The sequence below is a fragment of the Antechinus flavipes genome, chromosome 2, assembly GCF_016432865.1.
Source record: "Antechinus flavipes isolate AdamAnt ecotype Samford, QLD, Australia chromosome 2, AdamAnt_v2, whole genome shotgun sequence".
Lineage (NCBI taxonomy): Eukaryota > Metazoa > Chordata > Mammalia > Dasyuromorphia > Dasyuridae > Antechinus > Antechinus flavipes.
Genome location: NC_067399.1, coordinates 208081251 through 208108667, shown reverse-complemented (window position 1 = coordinate 208108667; position 27417 = coordinate 208081251). Strand labels below are relative to the sequence as shown.

The window sequence follows — 27417 nt, the reverse complement described above, 5'->3', positions numbered from 1 at the left end:
TGGAATGATAATAGAAGCTGAATTTTAAGGAGAGGAAATTGAAAGACTCTAAATTAGACCATCTTCTTATGAAGTTTGGCCACAAAAGAGAAAAGAGAAAAGGAATAGGTAAAAAGAACAGAAGCGCGGTAAGGTATTATTTGAAAAATAATATTTATACCTTAAAATACCACATATGTTACTTTTATTTTAAAAACTGATCTTGATAAAAAATGTTGAACACAACAGGGTCAAAAAGAGATTACTTCAAAATGCACTAATAACTACTCTGTAAACTGAATCTAAACCAAAGATGTGATAATTCACAATCTGGAATCCATATAAAAGTATATGAAGGGTGTTGTATATTAAAATATTGTGCAAGACAATGAAAGACAAAAACAAAGTCCATCTAAAAAGTACTTTATATATCCAACTAAAGGCCCGGTAGTGAGAGAAAATTTATGAAGGGGTCTTTTCCTTAAACACCTACGTCTACTAATATTAGATGTGTGCTTTGGCATTTCAAGAACAATAATGTATAATCCCTTGTTTTCTAGTCATTTCATCTTTTTTGACTCTTAATTAATTTTGTGCCTGCAATCCAAAAGTGTTTCATAAGCTACAAAGACTACCACACATTTTTCCATTGCTCTTGTGGATAACACAAAATTTTAATTCCTTAAAGACTGATAATTCAAGATGTGTAATCATATCGCTAGACAAATGATATCTATTTTGTGGGGCAAAGTTTTTTTTTTTTTTTTGCCCCTCCCATTCTCTTATCATCACCACAGAAAAATGAGAGCTAGGTATTTAACAACACTGGAGTTTAATATGCATTAAATGCTACATTAGATTCCATAGGAAACAAAGCAGTGATTTAATTTTTGTCATTAGCAGCCTATAAAGGACAATGCTATAATGAGGTCTTTAATTTTATTTCATGTATCTCTAATATTAAATCTGCCCGAAAAGCACAAAGGATCAACAGATCACAGACTTTATGTTGAAAGAGGTCTCATTGTTGTTTTTTACCTTCTGAATCCAATTCTCCCTGTGCAACAAGAGAACTGCTCAGTTCTGCACACATATATTGTATCTAGGATATACTGCAACATATTTAACATATATAGGACTGCTTGCCATCTAGGAGAGGGGGTGGAGGGAGGGAGGGAAAAAATCAGAACAGAAGCAAGTACAAGGGATAATGTTGTAAAAAAAAATTCCCCTGGCATGGATTCTGTCAATATAAAGTTATTATAAAATAAAATAAAATAAAATATTTAAAAAAAAAGAAAGAAAGAGGTCTCATTAACCACCTAACCCAAGGCTCTCATTTTTCAGATGAAAAAACTACAGACTTGGGAGGCTAAATGATTTGAAGAAATGGTACTTGCACTTAAGTCTCTTTATTCAAGGATCAATGTTCTCACCACCATACACAATAATTCACATACAATTTGTAGGGAAGAAGAAATGTAATTAGAGTTGTTGTTTTTATTTAGAGGAAAGAATCCTACTATTTTACTAGCTATACTGGGCAAATTGTTTTTTTTTTTTTAATTTATTTTATAATAACTATATTGAAAGAATCCATGCCAGGGTAATTTTTTTACAACATTATCTCTTGCACTCGCTTCTGTTCTGATTTTTCCCCTCCCCCTTCACCCTCTCCCTTAGATGGCAAACAGTCCTATATATGTGAGATATGTTGCAGTATATCCTAGATATAATATATGTTTGCAGAACCGAACAGTTCTCTTGTTTGGGCAAATTGTTTAACCTAAATCTTGGCAAGTAAGAGTCAAAAAGTTTTCTAAGAATCATAGAATGTATGAAATATTTTATAACCATAAAATATTATGTCAAAGTTATAACAAAAACCAAATAAAGAAATAAAATCAAGCTAGAAAGATGATGAATGTTATAATTAAAAGTGATTATTTTCTTCAGATTAATAGCATTTAATTACATTCATCAATAAATTATACAGTAATGCAAACAAATAATGAACTCTGAAGAATAGAAATGATTATTAAACTTTTAAATAAAATTCTGCTGTGACTGAATCATTTTAGGTATTGTAGGCATTTATTTGAAATCTTTAAGCCAGAAACCACTTAGTTCTCAGCTTTTCTAAAGCAATTTATTTAGTGCTGCAACTGTTTTCCTCTTAATTGCAACAGTGTCCATTTTTCCCGCAGGGTGCTTACATTTTCTAACAGTGCTCACTTGCAGTTTTCAAAATGAAATTTCAATAAAATAGCAATAAGCAGAATAACTAAAACTATATTATGATTTGTGATTTTTCTTCTATGAAATGAAGTTCTAAGCAGGAAAAATATTACTTCCCAATTCCTATAGATAATTTACAAACATAATCAGAAACAGTCATTAAAAATGGCTTTGATAAACTTTAAAACTATGTTATTTTTCAGATTTTATAACGTGAATAGTCCACCTATTGAAGTTTCAAAAACTATAGTTTCATATCCTTGCTAAGCATGAATCCATTACCAGAAAGATATTAGTATAAAGTAGTATAAAAGTAACAGTACCAGAACTCATGAAAGGAAAATTTAGAAGTAATACTAATTTCCTTGTCCCCCATTTCAAATAAAAGATGCCATTTACTACAAAGTTAAAAAATTACAAAATAGAAATAAACAGCTGAATTTATTATTTTAAGATTAACAAAACCAGTTAAAATTTCAAAAAGAAAGCCAAAATAGTTTTACTTACTAATAATATATGGTCAATAATTTACCACTACTGCACTAAGCAGCTCTTTATTTTTGTCATATTTTAAAGCAAAAATTAACTATTTAATTCTTGTGAGAGGTCAAAAAATCAAGAGATAAGCCATTTATTAAATGCCTACTATGTTCCAGGGACTATGCTGAGTGCTTGGACACAAATAAAGGCAAAAAACAACCCTTGTTCTGAAGGAACTCACAACTTAATGGGGAAAGACAACTAAAAAACAATGAATATTAGAATAGGATATCAATAGGATAAATTCAAGGTAATCTTGGAGGAAAAGCACTAAGATTAAGAAGGAATGAAAAAATTTCCTTCAAAAGATAGAATTTTAAGCTTTTGTACAAATAAAACTAATGCGGACAGGATTAGAAGAGAAGTAATAAATTGGGAAAACATTTTTACGGCTAAAGGTTTTGATAAAGGCTTCATCTCCAAAATATCTAGAGAATTGACTCTAATTTATAAGAAATCAAGCCTTTCTCCAATTGATAAATGGGCAAAGGATATGAACAGACAATTTTCAGGTGATTAAATTGTAACTATTTCTAGTCATATGAAAAGATGTTCCAAACTATTAATAATCAAAGAAATGAAAATTAAGACAACTCTGAGATACCATTACACACGTGTCAGATTGTCTAAGATGACAGGAAAAGATAATGATGAATGTTGGAGGGGATGTGGGAAAATTGGTACATTGATGCATTGTTGATGGAATTGTGAATGGATTTAACCATTCTGGAGAGCAATTTGGAACTATACTCAAAAAGTTATCAAACTGTGCATACCCTTTGAGCCAGCAGTGTTACTTCTGGGCTTATATCCCAAAGACATACTAAAGAAGGGAAAGGGACCTGTATGTGCCAAAATGTTTATGGCAGCCCTGTTTGTAGTGGCTAGAAACTGGAAATTGAATGAATGCCCATCAATTGGAGAATAGCTAAATAAATTGTGGTATATAAATGTTATGGAATATTATTGTTCTTTAAGAAATGACCAGCAGGATGAATACAGAGAGGCTTAGAGAGACATACATGAACGGATGCTAAGTGAAATGAGCAGAACCAAGAGATCATTATACACTTCCACAAAAATACTATGATGATGATCAATTCTGATGGAAGTGGCTCTCTTCAACAATGAGAGGATCCAAGTCAGTTCCAAGTGATGAATAAATGAAAAGATCCAGCTACACCCAGAGAAAGAACACTGGGAAATGTGGGACCACAATATAACATTTCCACTCTATTATTGTTTGATTGCATTTTTGTTTTTTCTTCTCAGGTTATTTTCTTTCTAAATCCGATCTTTCTTATATAGCAAGATAACTGTATAAATATGTATACATATATTGTATTTAACATATACTTTAACATATTTAACATGTATGGGATTAACTGCCATCTAGGGGAGAGGGTGAAGGGAAAAGTTGAAACAGATTTTTTTTTCCAAGGATCAATGTTGAAAAATTACCGATGCATATATTTTGTATATAAAAAGCTATGATAAAACAAAATTTTTAAAAAGATAGAACTTTAGCTGGAATTTTCAGGAAGTTAGGACGCAGAGATAAAGAGCAAGAAAGTTACATTCATGGCACATAGCTAGGAAAATGCAAGGAGGTAAAAAGGAACGGGAATAGTAAGGAAAACTGAGTCACTGTGTTACAGATTATATTAAGAGAAATAAAGGTGTGACAAGATTAGAAAGAAAGGGTAAGTTTATTTTTTTTCTCAATCATATTTTATTTTTTCTAAACACATGTAAAGATAGATTTCAACATTCATTTTTGTAATATTTTGTGTTCCAAATTTTTTCTCCCTCTCTTCCTACCTCCCTTCCACCCTTCCCCAATACAGGAAGCAATTTGGTATGAGTTACACATGCATAATCCTTTAAAGCATATTTCCATATATGTCATGTTGTGCAAGAAAAATCAGACCAAAACGGAGGGAAAACTGAGAAAGAAAACCAAAACAAAAATCAGTGAAAATACTATATGCTTCCATCCACATTCAGTTTCTATAGTTCTCTCTCTGAATGCAGAAGGCTTTTTCCATCACAAATCTATTGGAATTATGTTGGATCAGGGCATTGCTGTGAAGAACCAATTCATAGTGGATCATCACATAATCTGTTACTGTGTACAATGTTTTCTTGGTTTTGCTCACTTTACTCCCCCATCAGTTCATGTAAGTCTAGGTTTTTCTGAAATCATCTTGCTAATCCTTTCTTAGAGGAAAATTGTATTATATCACATTCACTGACCATAACTTGTTCAGTCTTTCCCCAATTAATGGGCATAAAAGGTAAGTTTAAAAGCAAGAATATTTTAGATTTGACCCTAAATTTAAGAGGGAAAAAACAAGTAGAATTTATTGAATAGGGGAGTGAGATAGTTAAACTTTCCTTTTAGGAAGATCTACAGTTGATCTTTATTATTTGCAGTTTACATATTTCCACATTTACCTATTCAATAAAATTAGTGATCCCAAAATCAATACTTGTAGTTGTGGTGATTTTGAACTTATTTATGGCCACATATAAAGCAGTGAAAAAATTGAGTTGCCCTATGCACATATTCCCAGCTGATGCCAAACAAGATGATACTCTACTTAAGTTTCACTTTTAAAAAATTTTTGTGCCTTTTGTTGGTGATTTTGTTATATAAAATGAACCTCAAGCATTGTGCTAAAGTGTTGTCTAATGTGCATAAAATAGGAATGCTGTCACATATCTTACAGAAAAACATGTTAGATGAGTTTATTAAGGCATGAATTACAATGCTGTAGGCTATTTTTTTTAAACTTTGCTAATGATAATATATTGCAACTGACCCAGAGAACTAAATATAGCATTCTAAAAAAAGATTATTCATGATCCTATATATTATTGATGGATTATTAATTTTAAATAAAACAATATAGTTAATTATATAAATTATAATTTTTATTTTAAGGAAATTAGCCTTTGTTCAGAGATTGTTAGAGAATTTCTTACTCCTAAAATCAAACCCTTCTATGAGATGACTAAAATGCAAAACCTTGATGCTATTTTCTTGCACTATTGTATTTGTTAAACAGAAAAAAAAAAATGTGATTCTGTAAAGTGGTTTAAAATTAATAATAGCTTTAAAATGTACATAGCTATTAATTTATAGCAAGAATATCTTGTTCTCCATAATGCTAAGATGTTACCTTAACTGCCAGAACCAAGTGATCATTCTTTTTTTTTAAAACAGTTTAGAGATTATTATAGCTATTTATATACTCTTCAGTTTAAGCATTTTGTTCTAACATGATTATGTGCCTATTGTTTGAGTTATCTCCTAATCATCATTTTATATTCAAGCTACCTCATAACACTAAAAATGCTAGCAAAGCTATATACTTGCATACTAGGCATGTCATACCATACCTGAAACCTAGTTAGTGTGTGACAGAATCAGAGAATAAGAGAAACAGAGCTTGTAAGGGACATATCTTGGAAGACATTTCTTCCAACCTCCACATCATGTGGATGATGAAACTGAGTTTTGCACAGGTTAAGAAGCTTGCCCAAGGATAAAAAGATAAGTATAACAGGTAAAATTTGAATTTAAATCCTTTGAATGCAGAACCAATGTTCTTTCTGAATGATCAAAGATCATTTTTATTCACTTCAGTATTTTGAAGAGAATACAGGGAAGCTATATAAACACAATGGAGATTGTGGTCTATCAAGGGGGCTTCAGAATAAGGATTCATACATTCTTCAGGACAGAATTAATACACTAAATGACTTTGGGACTTTTACACAAGTGACTGTGATTATTTCATTTCTGCAATATTAATATGATAAAGACCTTGGAAATGACTGGAATGAGTCTATCCTGTTTTCACTAGTAGCAATGATGGGAACTCTAACCACTGTTAACCTTATCACACATAAAAGAAGACCACTTCCTGGGAATACTATCTTATCAGCAAGACTAAAGCTTGCTCAACCTTAAGAATACTGCAAATAAGAGACCCTTCATTCCCTGAGCAGGTACAATAAATATATTTTTGCCCAACAAGTAACCTTTGAGACCAAAGCATCCTCATTATCCTACATTCAGATTTATGATACTTCCTGTGTTCCTATCAATGCAGTTGCTAACATAGATGTTACTTGCATTCAGATTTATTCTCAACTAGGACCATATCTAGTTCTCTTGACCCTGCTCTTACTTCCTCTCTTCCTTTTCTCCTCTGACCTGTAAATAGCACCCCTTCACTTGCAGTCTGCTGCTAGATCATTTTGATATGCCCATTTTTGCCTTTTCTATGGACAAAAAAAGAAACTCCTTGTGTCTACAAAACCTTTGTGAGTTTTTCACATTCTGAACTCTTAGAGAAACTAAGCTGTACAGGGAAGATATTAGCTAACAGTCTAGGGTTTCACATAAAAAAACCAAATCCAATTTGTTTTAACTAAATTGTAACTTAATTTTTTATGTAATCAATAAATTATTAAGTACAAAAAACATTTTTTATATAAAGAAGAAATATGTGATTAATGGATACGTGCTCATATTTTATTGTATCAGTATTTTTGATATTATGTACAAAAAATTCCAACAATAAAACAAGATATTATGTGTTAATGTTTCATCTTTTAAACAGATGATCCTTCAAATGACAGATTTAACAAAGAGTGTAGATGAAAAATAAATGACCCAAGAGACCAGGTGCTTGCCTCTGTTCAGCTATGACCTGGACAAGTCAATTCCCCTCTTATGAGCTTAAGTTTCCTAATCTGCAAAATCAGGCTTGTGAAAGTTAGATGATTGCAGAGGAAGAACACTGGATTTAGAGTCACGTTTGAATTCAGGACTCTTTTCTTTACTACCTTACTACTCTGGGCCTTAATTTTCCCATACAACAAAATGAGAAGAGTAGATTAGATAGCTTAAATACTTATAATTCTTAAATCCTATAAGCCCACTGACAAAATGATTTCTAATGGCCCTTTCATTTTGGAAATTTTATTCTATATTCTATTTAAGTACACAGCTAAGGAAAGCACCCAGGTCTTCTAATAATAATCATCCACGTATAGCACTTGAAAGTTAAAAAAGTGATTTACATTAATAGAGAGGGTTTCAAAAACATGTAACATATTGCTGTAATTATTTTCTAACTATAAGAATAATTTGTTTTTTTTCAGTTTTGAGGTAATTAGAGAGAAAGGCAATTTAAAAATTCAAAAGGAACTAAGATAAAAAAACTGAAATCTCAACAAATCTGAAACTTTGCTTTGAACTTAAAAGAAAAAGATCCACAATCTTCAAAAAGATCAAAGAAAAGCAAAAGAATCAACATATTTTCTTTCTATATGATCACCATTTTATAGCTACTGTATAATTATGCATTTATAACTAACAGCGTGAGAAAAAAAATTTCCTTACTTGTAAAAAGCTTGATGTCTGAGGATTCCATTTCTCTTCTGGTCTTCCATGCCATGTATTTAAAATGCTTAAACAAACCTAAAGAGAGACAAAGCTTTAATGGCAAAATTGCAAGTTGAAAGATATGAACAAAAACTCTTAATCCTAAGACAAATATGACTTAAACTTAAATCAATCTTATCTTATCCTAACTCTTAAGGATAGTGAAGATGTGGATAGGATGGGCAGACATAGCACTACAATTTCTTTTAAATGAAAAATGAATACCTTTTGAAGAAATGTTCTTGGAGGACAAAGAATTCTAAAGAATTTTTTAGGACAGGAGATTAAAGATGAAGAAAAAAGGGAATACTTATGTGGCTCTGTGGTAATTTTGAAGAGGATGAAATTTCCATGGTGAGTAAAAAGGGCAGGCAAAAATGCATAAACATGAAGACCAATTGGGATCATAGATATGGAGCTGGAAGGGACCTTGAAGTCTAAACCTATCATTTCAGAGAAGAAAACTGAAGTTCTGGGGAATTAAGATAATACATAAATAAGAAAAACATGATATGAACTCATTTAGAGAAATAAAGATTGCTCAATAGGCATGCGTTCATAAGTTTATCAATTAAAAAAAATAATACTATTTCTGGAAAAAAAAATCCAGAATAAAGATTACAAGATTTTGGTAATTTAAACTCAGAATATTGTGGAAAGTTTATAATACAATTAGGTATTTGGAGGATTTAAGGATGTCTGCTACTCAAAAGAAAGCAAGGAACAAGGTAAAAATTGTTTTTTTAAAAGGCAAAATAGTTAAATGTGTGGCAATCATTAATGTATTCATTTATAATTTCATGTTATGGTTGGAAGACAAACTCAGAGTAGGCTGATATTATCAAACAAAAAGAAAAGATATTAGTCTTCTACCAAAAAGAAGTCAGTGTAAGGTTTATCACATATATTCCTGTAATACTATTTCAGCATGGGAGAAAATTATTTAGCCAGAAAATGTATGCTATTAAACAATATGCTCTCTGTTTGTAATGGTTTATAGTTTTTAAAATTATACAGCCATGATCTGATAGAATTTCTCAAACTCTCCCATATCGTTAGAGCTTGAACTCTCATTTTTATTACAATGAAATTAATATACAAAAAAGCTAAATAACTTGGTCAATGCAACTTAGCTAATTAGTGATGGAATGGTGATAAGAAATCTGGTGGGCCTTATTCTTTTAATCATTACACATCACAAGGAAAAATTCCTTTTTCTCATATAGGTATCAAGAGAAGCAACATAGTTTGATTAACACATATGTAATCTCTGATTCAGGAACAACTGTGTGCAAGTTACTTCTCTGTCACATACTGCATGTATGCAAGTTACTTCTCTGTCACATACTGCATATGTGCTTACTGCACAAGTCATCTTGCCTCTAAGTTCTCTACGCAAATTCTATGATTTTGAACTGTAGAAAAGGTAATAAGAGGCAATAGTAGGAGTTTTCTCATCTGGGTATTCCCTAAATCAGCTAAATCTTGTGCCCTAATTCCATAACTATCTTGGTAACAACTATTTTTATGCTGTAGATTAGAATCGGTATTTTAGTACAATATTTATAGAATAACTTAAAAGAAAACTTTTTTCTTCTCTATAAGTAAGAAGAAAAAGAGAATTATGCATGCCTTCAAAACTAAAACAACTTAAATTGATAGAAAATATTGGTTCTCTGACCAGCAGCCTTGAAGTCAGAAGGACTTGAGTTCAAATCTTGACTCAGACACTTAGCACTTCCTAGATATGATCCTAGAGAGGTCATGTAATGTGAAGGAAGGAAGGAAGAGAGGAAGGAAAGCAGGCAGCCAGGAAACTTGGTTCTAATTTTAAGGCTTGTGTTTTAAGTATTTAAGTTAAGTTAAGTTGTGTTTGTTTCTTTCCTGGGAGTGGTACGGGAGAGAGAAGAAGTATGGAAAGGAAGAGGACGTAGAGCCTACACATTTTTAAACAAGGCACAGATAAATAAACATTTTCTGAAGTATTACGTAAACTATACCTCCTTCAAGGAAATCTGTCATATAAAGGAAAGTTTAGAGCTTAGCCTCTTATAACCACAGAAGTAAATGTGTAGTCTATATTGCAGTAACTCCTATCTCTATTATTAAAATGTTATAGTATTGTCAGTGTATAGTTTATGCTGAATACAGCAAATATCACCTTATAAAGATCTTAAGCATCTTAAACATGATTTGTATTATATCTGAAGAAAACTTTTTTGTTAGAATCTAACTCTATACTTTAATATGGAGAAAATAACAACGAAAGTTTGAAAAAAATATATTTTCTCCTTACATTTAAATTTAGGAAATATATCTAAAGCCTGAAAATAAAGTATTTTATTTATTATATTATTTATTATAAAATAAAGAAACTGTCCAAAAACAAATGAAAAGATTAACCAGAGCGTGGTGGAGGTAGCGGCAGTCATTAGCTTTGGCTATTACTAGGTGGCAGGCACATCTGATACTGATATCCTTAACTATTTGAAATGTAAAGTATGGGTCAAGGGAGGTTTCCTTTAAGTTGTTGTTGTAATGGCTTCCTGAAAAGGGGTACCTTATGGGGTAATTCATCAGTATGCAAGATCATATTACTTGTGAGTCTTCCCTTAAACAGGTTTTTCTTCTAGTAAATGGTATACACAGGGAAAAGAATTCTTAACCTTTCTTGGATACTTGCTCAATATGGTAAACAAAATAACGAAAATACGAATACATAGTATCATTACAAAAATATTTTTAAATATGTTACCTTGCCATCATTGTAAAGATTTGGATTGAATCGCACACTATGTCCACCAGTTGTCTCCAAATTCACAAGTGGGGGTGAACTGGGATAGTCTTGTGGAAAATAGACATCAAATTCAAAGCAGCCATTTGCATAAGGAGTATCTGCTGGGCCTGTGATTAGAACCTAATATGGGGTGGTGGGAGAAGAGAGAGAAGGAAATCATACAAAGCAGCTTAAAATATATGTTATGCTTGGATTTTTCTGTCAGAAATCAAAAACAGAATCTGGCACAAAATAAAGATAGTTTTCTTCAGTCAATTAACCAATTGGCATTTATTAATAGTTGGTAGTTATATACTAAGAACTGTCCAAGGCATTAGGAATATTAAAAACACGAAGTGAAAACAGTCCTTGTCAAGAAGCTGACAATATAAGGGGGTAAACAAAGAGACATACATTCAAAATAAATGTTTTTTTGTGTGTGGGGGGCTAGGAGGAAGGCACCAATAGTTTGAAAGAATTCTGCTATGGCTTTAGGTGATGCTATCTGACTGATCTTGAAGGAAAATAGTGATTCTAAGAAGTGGAGGTGAGGAGAGAATACATTCCAGGCATGGGAGACACCAATGTAAAGGCACAGAGACTAGAAACAGAATTTGGTATATAAACTAGGCCCATTTGGCAGGAACTATAAAATATACAAAGGAGAGTGATACCTAATTAATGTAGAAAAGAAAGTTGAGGTCAAGCTATGAAGAATAGTAATGAATGATAAACAACAGAGTTTATATTTGGTCATATAGATGAAAAGGAATCTTTGTGTATACTTTGTGTATGTAGGGAGTTAGATTGGAGGAGACCAATTAGAGGTCTATTGCAATCGTTGAGGAAAGAGGTGAAAGGCCTTAAATGAAGTGATGACAATGTGAGTAGTGAGAAAGGGATGGGAAGATGAGTTGTAAACAGAAATGATAAAATCCAGATGACATGAAAATTATGAACACAGAAACTAGAAAGGTGGTAGTACCCTTGAAAGAAGAGGGTAAGCCAGAAAAAGGGGTAACATTTTTGGATTAAAAAAATGTATTTGCATTAGATATGTTGAATTTTAAATGCCCCATGAGCCACTGGAGATGTACGCTTGTAGCTCAAAATAGAAAAAAAGATTGGAACATATTTGAGAGTCATTTTAATAGAGATAATAATAAAACCAATGGATTGATATACTGTAACCTATTCAACATGTAAAGGACTGCTTGCCATCTGGGGGAGGGGGTGAAGGGAGGGAGGGGAAAAATCGGAACAGAAGTGAATGCAAGGGATAATGCTGTAAAAAATTACCCTGGCATGGGTTCTGTCAATAAAAAGTTATTTAAAAAAATAATAATAATAAATAAAACCAATGGATTGACTAAAGACTCAGTCCTTATGAGCATATACAGTTAGCATAAGTAATACATCCTAAAACAATCTTTGATGAACTGAAAAGCTATTCTGCACCTAGTTTCAGTAGTGGCAAAGAAGAGCCAATGTGACTGGTTGTGAAGCCAGAACTAGGATGCTTTCAACGATCTCTAATTAGCCAACAAGTCTCTTCGTACAGTCCTTTCTGACTTGGTTTCCACTGTGCAAGGAGAACTAGGAGTTGAGAGCTACTAGATGAGATTTTGGAGTGATCATGAAACCAACAGCACAGGATTGTTGTTTGCGTGTGTGCTGTTTTTTATCCTTTTGATGTTTTTTTCTTTATTTTTGGAAAACATGACAAATAATGGAAACATGTTTAGAAGAATTGCATGTTTAATGTGTTATCAGATTGCTTGCTGTTGGGGGGAGGTAGAGTGGGAGAAAAATTTGGAATACAAGGATTTGCAAAGATGAATGTTAAAAACTACCTTTGCATGTATTTGAAAAAATAAAATACTATTTTTAAAAAAGTGTTAGATTTGAACCTACTCTTACCTGAGACTGAGGTGCATAGGATGTTGGGGGTAGATTGGTGGGTTGTTTTATTTCTATTCTTGGTATAGCGCTAAAATAATATTACATTATACAAGTAGAGAGTTTGAGAGTTAACAGAGGAAGAAAACATATAGTAATGGGAACATAAGCTGAATTCATTAGAAAAGAAGCACTGTGACCACTTAGGGGTATTTGTAGAAATCTTGAGAGAAAGTCTGCTGCAATAGCAGACAATTCAGAGATTGACTACAAATTTGTTTAATAAGGGACTTTGTTGAACTGACCTATTTCCTGTCTTACTGAATATTCTGTATTCACAGATTGAAACCTTCTCCTAGCATTTCTGAACCTCTTCCTTGGATCCTCACTTAAAAAAATGTTTCTTAAGATATTTCTCAACTATTGGCTCTTAGTTAGTGTTCTTCTCTTCTTTCTCTATACTCTCTGCTCTGACAATTCACAAATATGGATTTACCTCCTATTTCTATCTCCAAATGTTTACTATCTTACTTACATGTCCCACAACTCAACAAATCCAAAAATCCAGGTACCAGCAACATTCATCTGGTCTTCCATGTTTATAATTTTGGCCCTTATTCCTCTCTCACTTAACATTTAATCCACTTTCATAGCCCTTCTGGCTCACTAGTCCCATGCAGAGCCATTGTAGTATAGACCCTCATTACAATCTATCTCTACTACTACAGCCTCCAAAATGACCATAGGATCACTGATTAGGGCTATAAGAGAAGTCAAAGATCATTTTAGTTTAATACTTCATGATTGCAATGAGAAGACTGGGGCTCATAGAAGTTAAAGGATCTACCAAAGTCTCAAAGACAGTCAATAGCAGAGGAAGGGTTCAAACTTGAGTCCTTTTACCCTAAGTTGTACATTTTTCTCACTGGGGCATAATACCTCAACACTCTTCTGTCAATCAGTTGTTCATAAAGATGCCAAAGCAATCTTTATTATGCATAGATCTAATTTTACCAATATTCTACTTGTAAACTTTTCACTAATTCCCTATGCTTATGAAGAAACATTTGAAATTTCTTGCATTCAAGCTTCTCTACAATAGTGGTGTCGAATACAAATTCAGGGGCCATCCATCTAAATGTAACAATTTCTGTAGAATGCATAATGACTTATTTAAAATGTGATATTAGGTATATTTTATTGCATTTTTTATTCATTTTATGTTTTCCAATTAGATTTTAAAATTTCAGCACCATTCAGAAATGTTATGGCCATGTGTGCTTTCTAGCCTTACAGCATATATGCAAGAAAAGTTGGTCTCCTTTCCCTCTTTCTTTACTTAATTTCTAGTCGTATTTTAGTACCTAACTCAAATTCCAGGTCACACATGAAAGTCTTTCCTGATATTTCCTGCTTGTCAAGTCACTACCAACTTCTCATCTTGGATCTCAGATGCCACCTGCTAGCTAAAATATTTAGTGCCTCAAATTTATAATTACATTCCCCACTTGTAACTTCTATTAAGTAATAAGGAGGAAAAAATTAAAACATACCACATACCTTCATGATGTCAAGTCGTTCTTCATCACAGCGTACAAAGACACTGGAAGACGACGAAAGAGGAAGTGACGTTGACAGTGTCACAGCTTCCTGTGCAAGACGTCGGGCTCTTGCAGCACTGTTTGCATCACTAGCATTTTTCACTTGCGACATATAGTGATAATTTACTTTAAAACCCAACTTCCCATCATCATCTTCAGAAACCATTTCAAATGTATCTGGGAAAGAAGAAAAAACAACAGAAAAGGTGAATATATTATAAAATAAGTTCTGACTTAGAAAAATTTGAAATTTGCAAAAAACTATTAAAGCATGCAATAGTGCAGTAACAATGAAATATTAGTAAAATTCAAAAAAATAATTAATGAAAACATTTCATTCTGTTGTTCTGGCTTTTTTTCATTTTTTTTGGCTAGCTGCTAACGGGGCCAAAAAAGTATTATGAGATTTTTTTTAGAATTATTTGGGAAAATCAAATCAAATCAAATTTGGGATAGGAAAACAGTACCAAAGTAGTATATGATTAAATGCCAAGCTAATTAGCTCAGGCAAAAATACTATGAGTTCACAGGAGAAATCACTAAGTTTTTCTGACATCTATTATTTTGTAATTAACTTTATTAATATGTAAATGTTAATATATAAACCTAAAAATGTGGAAGCTACTAAAACTATCATTAATCTTTCATGATTATAATCTTCACACTTAACTATTTTTTTCTTTGTTCAGAAAAATAACAAGAAATGACTGATAAAACAGAAGCTATCAACAAAAGCAATCAAGGGGAAATAGAAACAAAAACAGTATAGAAGACAAAATTAGTGATAATAGCTTATAATGCCTGATTTCATTAAGAAGAAAAATGATACTGTCAATAAAAAGTTATTTAAAAAAATGATACAGGATTTTTGAGAAGTGAAAATAACTCTTCACCAGGTAGTCATAATGAATGCATAATATTACTGGACTTGCATATAAAGGGAATGTTCTATAAAGCAACAGATTTAGAGTTATAAGGACGTAGTAATATATATATGTAAACATATTGAGGTAATCTAGTCTAGCATAAGCCTACCATCTTAAGAGAAATTTGAGATGGAAATCTCTTTACTACTGAATAAGCCATAATTCTTTGTGACAAATAAAAAAAAAAGAAACTAAAAACTCAACTAGCACATCATCTGAGCTATACGTACTACCCTCCCACCTCTAGTCCATCTGCATATATGAGAGGTACATTGTTGGGAGTTCAAATGTTGGAGTTCTTGTTTTTCTCAATACACAGCCAGTTTAGCTTAAAGCCCTCCGAATGTCTCCAAATCCAAGGGTTTTGCCCTGTAGCCTCCAACCAGCACAGAGATGGAATGAATCTCGTCTCCTTCACTTGGGGCTCGGCTAGCTTTCTGGTGAGTCTTTCAAACCAGCTTGGTCTCAGTGGGGGAAGTGCAGGAGCCCAGCCACCAACTACAGTGGTGTGAGATGAAGATGAATCTGGTTGTCCACTGAACTCTCCACTCGTAGCTTTATCTTCTGAAAACTCTTCGTCCGCCACCAGCCAGCCAAGTGGAATATGTTCTGCCTTGCCTCGGAGAGAGGGCTTCTGGTGTAATTCCGCTGAAATCTGTCAAAGTTCTCTCTGTCTGCACCAGAGTCGCTCCTCTCCAGTCCAGTTGAACTCTCCTCTGCGACCAGCCAGCCAAGTGGAAAATGTATTCTGGAATAGCTCTCTCTCCTCATTGGCCTTATATGTGAATCTTCTGAGAGAATGGGATTATGGGTTTTCTCCCATAGTGCTCTCTGACCCAAAGAGCTTTAAGGGAAGTGTAAACACAAGCATTGTACTAATTAGTTCTACTTAGTACCTTGTTTCAGGTTCTGGCCAAAATCTTCTTGTAAGATTAGATCAACTCTAATTAGTTAGCAGTTTGTAAGGATTCCAACAGTACATATTCTTAACTCTTTTCCAGTGTCAAGATTCATACTTGGCATACTTCATTACATGGCAGTAGGGTTGGATTCTTTTGGGTTTTTGGTTCTTCCCATTTAAGTTGTTTCACTGAGTATATTCTTTCTTTATTCTATTTATTTTACTTTGCTGTAGAAATCTTTCCATTTTTCTCTGAATTTTTCATGTCACTTCACATTCCATTTCATTTATTACAATTTGTTTACAACCCCATTAAGAAAAACTTTAATAAGTATAATAATTTTTAAAAAGTATAACCTGGGGTGGGGAAAGTTTGTTTGTTTGCTTTTGCCAAGACTCATTTGAATATTTATAGCATCATTTGTGAACCACACAAAATTATCAACTTATAGAACTCAGGCAGTGGGAGATGGTTGTGCCTAGCTTTTAGCTCATCTTTTTCTGTGGCTGCTAGGCCTTACATAGCTGGGGGACTAAATGGAATCTGCCACTGGTATAACTTTGGTTTCAAAACAAAGTCAACAGGATGTGCCTTCTACTTTCCCTCTATTCTCTCTTATATGGCACAAAGGTAAGTTGGTTAAGTAGTGGACACAGTAACAGAAGAAATACGCTTATGTGTACACACGCACATTTGAAAACTTAGCTAAATATAACATAATGAAAAAAGAGTTATCTGTATCTCTAACATAGCTAAAAAGAAGCTTTTTAAGTAGCTTGTTGGAATCTGGTTGTATGATGGAAGGTTGCAGCAAAGCCTTAACCATGGAAGATTCTTTCACACTGCAGCAAAGCCTTAATCATGGAAAATTCTTTCACACTTTGTTTTATTTCTACATTTATCTATTCTATACTTCTTCTTGTGTTCATATAGTTTCTGATTTTTCCTTGGCAGAAAGACTCCCAAATATTTTATATTGTCAACAGTTATTTTAAATGGAATTTCTCTTTGTATCTCTTGCTGCTTGATTTTGTTGGTAATATATAAAAATGTTCATGATTTATGTGGATTTATTCTGTATCCTACAACTTTACTAAAGTTGTGGATTGTTTCTAGTATTTTTTTAATTGATTCTCTAGGGTTCCCTAAGTATACCATCATATCATCTGCAAAGAGTGATAATTTGGTTTCCTCATTACCTACTCTAATTACTTTATTCTCTTTTTTTCCCTCTTTCTGCCAAAACTAACACTTCTAATACAATACTGAATAGTAATAGTGATAGTGGCCAACCTTGTTTCACCCCTGATCTTATGGGGAATGGTTCTATAATTGTCCCCATTACATATGATGCTGGCAGATGTTTTAAATAGATGCTACTGACTATTTATTTCTATACTTTCTAGTGTTTTTAATAGGAATGGCTGTTGAATTTTATCAAATGCTTTTTTCTGCATCTATTGAGATAATCATATGATTTTTTTTTTTAGTTAGGTTATTGATATAGTCAACTATGCTAATAGTTTTCCTAATCTTCCTAAACCAGCCTGCATTCCTGGTATAAATCTTGTATTTTTTATATATAACAGTATGTTTTATATAAATAGTGTATTATTCTGGAAATGACTTTTGGTAATCTCTTTGCTATTGTTTTATTTTAGATTTTTGCATCAATATTTATTAAGGAAACTGGTCTATAATTTTCTTTCTCTGTTTTCACCCTACCTGGCTTAAGTATCAGCACCATATCCGGGCATAAAAGGAATTTGGTAGGACTCCTTCTTTACCTATTTTTTCTCCCAATAGTTTGCATAGTATTGGAATTAATTGTTCTTTAAATGTTTGGTAGAATTCACATGTAAATAAATCCACCTGGTCCTGGAGATTTTTTCTTAGGGAGTTGATTAATAGCTTGTTCTGTTTCTTTTTCTAAAATGGGTCTATTTAAGTAAGAGGAAATACTCTTGTGTTAATCTGGGCAATCTATATTTTTGTAGATGTTCCTCCATTTATTTCACTTAGATTATCAAATTTAGTAACATTTAGTGAGGCAAAATAACTAAATATTGCTCTAATCTCTTCTTCACTGGTGAAAGTTCTCCTGTTTCGTTTTTGAGACTAACAATTTGATTTTCTACTTTCCTTTTTCTAATCAAATTAACTAAAGGTTTATTTATTTTGTTGGGTTTTTCCCCATAAAACCAACTCTTGGTTTTATTTATTAATTCAATAGTTTTCTTACTTTAATTTCATTAATCTCCCTTTTTATTTTCATAATTTCATATTTGGTATTTGAGGGTTTTTAATTTTTTTCTGGCTTTTTTAGTTGTAAGCCGAATTCATTGATCTTGTTTTTCTCTATTTTATACAAGTAAGTATCCAATGGTTACTTGCATAAAATATCCCCTTATAACTGTTTTGGCTGCATTGCACAAATTCTGGTATGTTGTCTCATTATGTTCATTCTCTTGAATGAAGTTATTGTGTCTATGATTTGTTATTTCATCCATTCATTCTTTAGGATTAGATTATTTAGTTTAAAATGAATTTTTGGTCTATTTTCCCTTGGCCTTTTATTGCATGTGATTTTTATTGCATCATAATCTGAAAAAAAAAATCCATTTACTATTTCTGCCTTTCTGCATTTGATTTTGAGGTTTTTATGTCCTACTACCTGGTCAATTTTTGTACAGGTTCCAGGAACTGCCAAAAAAGAAAAGGATGTTATATCTAACTTTTTCTAAAATTCTGTTTACCTCCTTATTGCCTTATTTATTTTGCAGTTTCCTTTTTCTTTTACTACAGATGTTGGTTTTATGTATTTGTGGTGTTTGTGTTTCTCTGCTATTGTTTTGGTTTTCTTATGCACTGTGTACTATATGTATTTTCTTCCACTGATTGAGCTCTCTTTTTTTAATCAGTACCAAACTATTTTAATAATCAGTTTAGTACTATAATCTCACTGATGTTGATACCTATTCCTTCCATTTTTTCATTATGATTCCTGAGATAATGAACTTTTGTTTTCCAACATAAATTTTAACTAGCACTATAAAATATCCATGTGATAGTCTGACAGTTTAAAACACTAAATAAATTCAAGCAGTACTGTCATTTTTTCTTTTATTGGCTCAACCTATCCATCAGCAAATAATGTTTCATTTTTTAAAATCCATCTTAATTTCTATTATTTCTTCACAGTGTTTTATAGTTGTATTACTATAATTCCTGGATGTATCTTGCTAGATCCCCAAATAGTCTGTACACTTCTGAAACTATTTTGAATTAACAATAAGTTTCGGTAGCAATTTGTTTTGAGAAACTTTTTAATGGAGATAGAAGTAATACAAGATACATAGAGATGTACTCTAGGATGTCATAAAGTAAGGAAATAAGACAAGCACTACATACACAGCAAGTGATCAGGAGAAGAAATTAGGCAACTGAATCTCAGGAGACAGGTTGGTATGAAAATCAGAATTTATAATGACTCTCTAGAAGTAAGAAAACTGTGAGGCTAAATCTTAGCTAAGTGAGGGCAAGCTCATGATTGTCAAAGAAACTGATGACAGCTGCCTCATTTGATAATGTCTTATTGCACTAGGAATCAGGGGACTTAGGCCAGCCAGGATGTCATCCCCAGGAGAGAAGGTGATTTATTAAGAAAGTGGGCAAAGACCATCCCCACCCTAATCAAACTTACTTAAAAATTTTTTTCCCTCTGAAGTAACTAGTGTCTAGTGACTTGCCCAGAATCACATGGCTAAAAAGTATTAAGTGTTTGAGATCAGACTTGAACTCAGGTCCTTTTGACTCCAGGGCTGCTGTTCTATTCACTCCATCAATTAGCTGCCCAATACTTTCTTCATTTGTAGCAAGGGTGATTGAGAATTAGAGGTGGGAGATTTAATGGACTGACTTTTTGCTACTTCTATCCAGATCCCCAGTTCTAATTTCGTTTGGGTGAGAGACAGAATAAGATTCATCCTCTTTCAGGTGACAAACTTCAAATCTATGAATGCAGTTTTCGTGTTCCCTCTTCAGACTTCTCCAAGCTAAACACTCCCAATCCATGTAATCACTTCTTAAATAACAGGAACTTAAGGGCATTGTTTATCTAGGCTGCCATCCTCTGGAAGTAATTCAGAATGTGAATATTCTTCCTAAATTCTGGGAATTGAACACAGTACTACAGTACTTGACTAAGATAGGGAACAGTGATACTATCAATATCTTTGCATTATTTTATTACCAATTACACTTCTTTTTGAACTTCATGTTGGACTTCCAGAAACTTTGGCAGCTCAGTGGTGCCATGGATAAAGTGTTGGATCTCAAGTTAGGAAGTTCCAAGTTCAAATGAAACTTTTGATTCTTACTAGCTCTGTGACTGGGCAAGTCCCTTAGCCTGTATTTGCTTCCATTTAATCACCTATAAAATGAGGATCATAACAGCAGATATTTCAAAGAGTTGATGTGAAGATCAAAACAGACAATTGTAAAGAATTTAGCACAGTGCCTAGCATAGTAGTAAAGACTATAAAAATACTTTCCTTATGATTACTTCAAGGCTCAGTTGATGCTCCCTATTGCTTCTGCAAACACAGTATTATACTTATATGTGTATGTATAGTATCTACTTCAATACATTGCTACCTCTCTGAAGGCCCATCTACTACAATCAGGATAGTGCCTTGCACATATCAGTAAAGTGCTTGTTAAACTGGTTAATTATGCACTAAAGGTAGCATACAAGATGAGGAGAATATTCATGCCATTAGTCCAATTCAATATTAAAAAAATAAAGAGAAATGCATTTCCAAGTTAGATGGTAATTGCTAATTCCATCTTCCACCAGAATTCTTAACCAAACCAAGAAATTAAAAGGTCAAGGAAGGAAGAAAACAACTTTTCTTGGTAGTCTTTTAGGGTCAATTTTCTTGAACTTTTCTTTTCACAATTTCTTTATCCTTTTCTCAACTAAAGCCAGAGAATTCTAAAAGACACTTTTACATATCTTTTAAAGAACTGTTTCTATTCCTGTTAAGATGCTCTTCTCCTGATCATATATTCAATATTCTAGGTGTTACAATAGAACTTGAAAAATCAGTAGTATATACCTTAAAAAAAAAAAAAAAAATGGCCAGCTATCAGAGAAGTTCCCAAATCACAGTATTTTTTCTTAAAGAGAGGGAATTTGTTGATAGATAAAATCATGAACTAATTCAAAAAATGAAGTTTTGGTATATAGTTTATAAAAAGCTGCCTTCTCTTGCTCCATACACTTATTATGTAAGTTGAATTCTTGATTTCCTTATCTATGAAAGAAGATATTACTATCGCACCAATTATATACTGCTGCAGAAATATACACATTACTGGGCTTTTTTCAGACTATTAATTTAGAATCACATTTCATATTAAATCTAACTATAATCTTAAGAATTTTATAGATCTTTTAACCGTTTAAAAAAATCAATAATTTACAAAACAAATATTGAGATTTGAACTTACCAAACTGTAATTTTTTCATGACAGCTACATACTTTTCTTCAAGTGATCTTAATACTGACAAAGGTTTTGGTTTCACAGCAGCTTTCTTGGAATATTCCGCCAGTTTTTTTTCTGTTATTTAATATTTTAAGAAAAACAATATTTGATTATGCATTTTGGTAAAATGAATACAATGGAAACACTGCTTTTACAATAAAAAGTAATGAAAATTCATAACATCAATAAACTTATCCAATATTTACTTATAATTTTCATATTTCATAATCCTGTTTTAATTATTGGCAAAGCATTCATTCCTTTCCATTTTAAGTACATTTATTTTAGAATAAGATTATATAATAAATCTACTGATTTTTCAAATGAATTGTCAGAAAAAGTAGGAATCACACTATTCCAAAATTTAAATGACAAAAAAACTAATTTAATATTTTTCTTCTGACTATAACTTTTTTTTAAATTAAGGATTTATGTACAAAAGTTGATCAGATTTTTAGTATTTGATTTATACCCACTCAATTTTCTGATCCATATAATGCTGAAATAAAATTTTGAAAAAAGGTGTTATCCACAATCCATAACAAGAAATTGATTTGGAAACAATTTGAGATTTCAGTAAATCAACATGTTCAAAATTAATCACTTAATAGATGTTAGATTTACCTTGATTTGCTTGCCGCAAACTGGTGGTAGCCGCATAAACTATTTCAGCAGTTTTTTGAATATCAGGTACCAAAAGAGTGAGTCCTTCAGGCTCTTGATCAGATGCATCTGGCTTTACTCCTGTTTTTGCTTTATCCTTTTTAGATCTGTATTTTTTAAGATATGTAAAAATAAATATGATTGTAGGGTTTACACAGCATGACTATTAATATTAAAATAAAAAAGGAATTCTGGATTTTACCTAACATGAAGTAATCCTAATATTTGCCATGAGAGTTATTTTAAAAAGTTGCCACCTTTTAATTATACAACAATAACTTGCATTATTTATTTCAGGTTAATTAAAGTATAAGCACTTTTTTCCCTCCAAATTAAAAACACTAGCAACAGACAATATTTTTATGTGTCATCTTAAAATTACTCAGATGTCATGATAGGTTTTTCCCCCTTTTCTCTTACCTTAGCAAGATTAGAGTAAATGATTAAAACCTCAACCAACAACACAAAACAACTATCAACTCTAATTGTTTTCTAATAGTACCACACCCATGTTGGTAGTACAGTATCTTAATTTTATCTAAATTCAGAGAATTTAGAGGGAACAAATAAAAGTTCAATAGGTTAGAAGGGATTTTGAGTTCAACTGAAATTTAAATATGCTAAAATACATGCATTTATACAATAAGAACTTTGGTGTCCATTTCAGGAAATATTGTTATAAATAAAAGATTTTTAAGACAAAACACTTGTAATAGTGTCAGAAACTGGGATGGTGAACAATACAGAATATGCATTTAATACCAATTTACATTAAATAAGCAAGGAACCATAGTATATGATTCCCCCTCCCAACAATATTTGTTTCAAAAGAAAAAAAATTAAACTTTAATTGTAATATCACCATAGATAATAATGTAGTTCAAAACAATAAAAATAGCCGTTTTCCCCCTCCTTGTGTCTGTGTGCTTCCTCTGGGGAAAGTGGTGGGGGTAATGCCCCTGGCCCCTGCCAGCACGCAGCTTTATCTAGTCACGTGAATGATTAGAGGTCTTGGGGTCGAAACGATCTCAACCTATTCTCAAACTTTCAATGGCTAAGAAGCCCAGCATGCTGACTTGGAATGCAAGTGCCTCGTGGGCCACTTTTGGTAAGCAGAATTGGTGATGCAGGATGAACTGAATTTCACAAATAATATCACAAACTGTGTTTCAATTACCATTATTTTATTATAAAACAAGTTCTCATAGTTTCTTTTTATCATATAATGCATATATTCTACAAAAAGTATGTTTTGCTGATCTTTATATTTATAATTTAATTGTAGTGATCATTCATGTTAAATTTCTGGGAAGTTAACAATTTCTGATTTGGTTTTTATTATCATGTATTAATACAAAATATTCAAGAACATTTAATTGATCATTTAAATATATATGTATGTAGTGACCCACTGACCTAACTAAATGAAAATTATTAGTTTATTAATAAAAATATAGCTTATTTTTCCAGGTCAATATATTTCTTTTTATAATAGGGTATTTGTGTTTATATTCAATTAATTCAAACAACATGGCATAATCATGACTCATCACTCTAGATGAAGCCAAAAAACAGTATAGTTAACATTTTAAAATATAAGCTCAATTAAATAAAATTCCCAAAAAACTGAATTTAATGGCAACAAAAAGAACCCTTTCTTACAGAAAAAATAATGTATACTTTCTGCTGAAAGAGGGTCCAAATAATTGTGGGCATTTGAAAGATAAATTTGACAAAAGAGATGATGGAATCCAAGGCAATTAGGTCCAAAATATAAAAATGCACAGATTACACTTAGAACTGAATAAATGTGAGGCTTCCGGTATGTCATGGGACTAGTAGTACAAGATGTCCTTGTTATTCTATTAAGATAAAATGCTCCTCTGTCCTATATGCTACTCATTTCCTACCTCTTCATCATTGTTACCTAAAGAAGACCTAAGATCATATCACTCAAGAGTTGACTAATATTTTTAATACTGAAATCTGAAAGACCTCCTTGCTTCACCTCGATTTATTTTTCATCCTTACCTGACCTCTGCCCTCTCACTGACCCAAATTCACCCTTCTTGCTCATCCTATCAATTAAGTCTGCTTTTGCTTCAATTTCTTTATAGTATTAACCCCATTGGTGATCAGTTTAACCCATTTTCCAAACTTGTATCACTGATCCTCTTGTTCTATCATTATGCATGCAATGCCAGTCCTCACATCTGGGTCATCTGGAGCTTGGAAAAGCAGAATTGTGGAATTGGGTTCAGGTTCTAATTCTGCCATTTGTTACACCACTGTAATCATGATCTAGTTATACCTTCCCTGACCTTAATTTATTTAGCTATAAAATAGTACTTTTTCATTTCTTGTGATTAGAAAACCCATCAACTACCTTCTCTATTCATCCTCTCGTTAGAGTGAACACAGCTTAAGAAGTTATACAATCATGGTAACTAGGTTCTCTATGAATTCATATTAGCTAATTTCTTTGGACCACCACTTTCCTCAATCTACCTTCCCTTTTTTCAGTCCCTCCCTTTTTTTTTTAATCCATTTCCCTTCTAATTTTGCCCTCTCTTTTATTATGTTACTTAATTTTAACTGAACTAGATTAATTTTTTTTAATATTCTTTTACTGACTTTATCCTGTTCTCACAATTTCTATGTTAGAAACATCTCTTTCTTTATCTCAATCTCTTTATGCTTCATCCTTTTATCTTCAGCAGATATTACATTCACCTTAAGAAAAAGACTTTAGTTGTAGGGCTTTTGATTTTGCTTCCTGTCCCAAATTTCAACAGCAACACCTAGCCACTTAGTAAAGGCCTTCTTATAAAGGTTACCTCTTGTCTTTGTGGCCTTGTCTTCAGTGTCTTCTGCCTATTCTAGATGTTTGCCTCTTAAAACCTATCTCTTTTAGAAAGTTTTTTTGTTTTTAACTGGCTTTTTTCTGACACTTAAAAACAAAACCATCTCTCCTTTATTCTTAAAACAAAATTATCTTTGCATCATTCTGCAATCCCTTCAAACATCCTGCGTCTCGAATTCAATGACAAAATTATAGCTAAAAGAATTGCTTATGTTTGCTGTATCCATTTTATTCACTAACTATTCACTTTTGAAATCCCCAGAACCAGGATCCTAACAAAAAACACTCCAATGAAACAGTTCTCTTTAAAGTGACCAAAGATGTTTTCCTCAGTCTTTATGTGCTCTCTCTCTAATACTGATTATTATCTTCACATAACAGCCTACACTTTCTTTCCCCTCCTTGGGCTACTCTGATAAAGCTCTCTTCTGATTTTTTTCTTTCCAGCATGTTATATTTCCAAACCCTCAGTTCCCTTTGCTGAAAGATCCTTTTCTATTCCTGGCATCTTTATGCATGGGTGTCTCCCTAAATGTTCTGTCTTAGGCCTTATTCTCTTATTTTCTTTCAGTGATCTCAGAAGGTCTACAAATCCAATGATCATTTCTATACAGATTAACTCAAAACTTTTGTGTCTTCCCTAATTTTCCCTTTTTAGAAATTCTAATATGAATACAATTCATACTGTCAGCTGCCTGCTGGATATCTCCATATAGAGCCAAAGTAAATCGATTTTCTTTCCTGCAGCACTTATCCCTCTTCCAAATTTTCCTGTCCCCTTTGAGGATACTATTATTCTCCTACTCATCTAGATTCACCATTTTGACTTTCCTCTTTCTCAATTCTATATTATTAAGTTAGTATTCAAATTTTATCAAATCTCTATCCACACAATTGCTTACATCTGTTCCCCCCCCTTTTTTTTTTCCATCTATACAGCCTGGTTCAGGCCCTCATTACTTCTCTCCTGGAATAGCAACTATTTAATTTGTTTCCTTACATCTTGTTTCCTCCTTCCATAATCCACCCTCACGAAGCTATCAAATGATTCTTTTAAGATAATCTATATTACTTGTTGCCCAAAAAGTACTGTTGCATTTAGGATTTTAAAAAATAGCTATCTGCTTTGAATTTAAAATTATCAGTAACCTAGCTGCAAAATATCCTTCTTAACTTTATCTTACAATACTGCTCTTCACAAACATCTGATTCCAGCCAACCTTATAACTGCAAAAAGTCATCCTTCATCCCAAAGACAATTCATTACTTCCTTTAAGGATTACCTCGGGTGTATTTCTTCAATGAGATCTCCTTAGACACCATTATCTTATCCCCGTTAATATACTCCCCCACTTCTTAAATGGTCTTATTTACATTGTCTATGTGTATACTCTGCACACTATGTGCTCCCCTCTACAAATAGTGTGAACTTAGAGTCAAGGACTGTTTTTTTTTTGGTATCTTTGGCACAATGAATGCACATAGTAAATGTAAAAGCTTAAGAAATGGGGGTGAATGACTGTTTTCAGTCTTTATTCTTTTGATCTCTCCACAGCTTTTGGTACTTATTATAGGACAGAAGAATGGTATGGCATAGTATACTGAATACTGTATCTGGAAAGTGGTAAACTGGGGTCAAAATCCCACCTAAAACATTTATTAGTTGCATGACTCTAGGCTTAATTTGTTGTTTGTCCTGTTTGAAAGAGGACATGAATAGGTAATAGCTTGGCTTGCATGTGAACTGGATTTAAATGAGACAGAGTTCAAAAAGTTGTCAGTCTCGCTCTCTTCCAGAGCCAGGAAGTCCAGTGGCAAGAAAAAAAGTCATGACAACTATTACTGGTACACGATGCAGCAGATAATTTTAACCTAACAAAATTAATCTTAACCTCCTTCAGTTTCATTGCTTCCAATGGATAAACTGGAATAATACCTATAGCATAATAATACATGAGGGTATAATGAAGATCAAATAAAATAATGTGAGTCACAAGCTTTAAAGTGCTAAATAAATTC

At 32.5% G+C, this 27417-nt stretch overlaps 1 protein-coding gene across 1 annotated transcript in view; it reads right to left on the bottom strand.

Moving 5' to 3' along the window:
• Positions 1-27417, bottom strand: part of BIRC6 (baculoviral IAP repeat containing 6) — a 300333-nt gene that overhangs the window by 19106 nt on the left and 253810 nt on the right. The window contains exons 67-71 of the mRNA XM_051976128.1: positions 22497-22642; positions 21837-21947; positions 14454-14671; positions 10974-11135; positions 8177-8254 (exon numbers count right to left, since the gene is read on the bottom strand). Coding sequence (XP_051832088.1) covers positions 8177-8254; positions 10974-11135; positions 14454-14671; positions 21837-21947; positions 22497-22642 — 715 coding nt within the window. The remainder of the gene's footprint in view (positions 1-8176; positions 8255-10973; positions 11136-14453; positions 14672-21836; positions 21948-22496; positions 22643-27417) is intronic.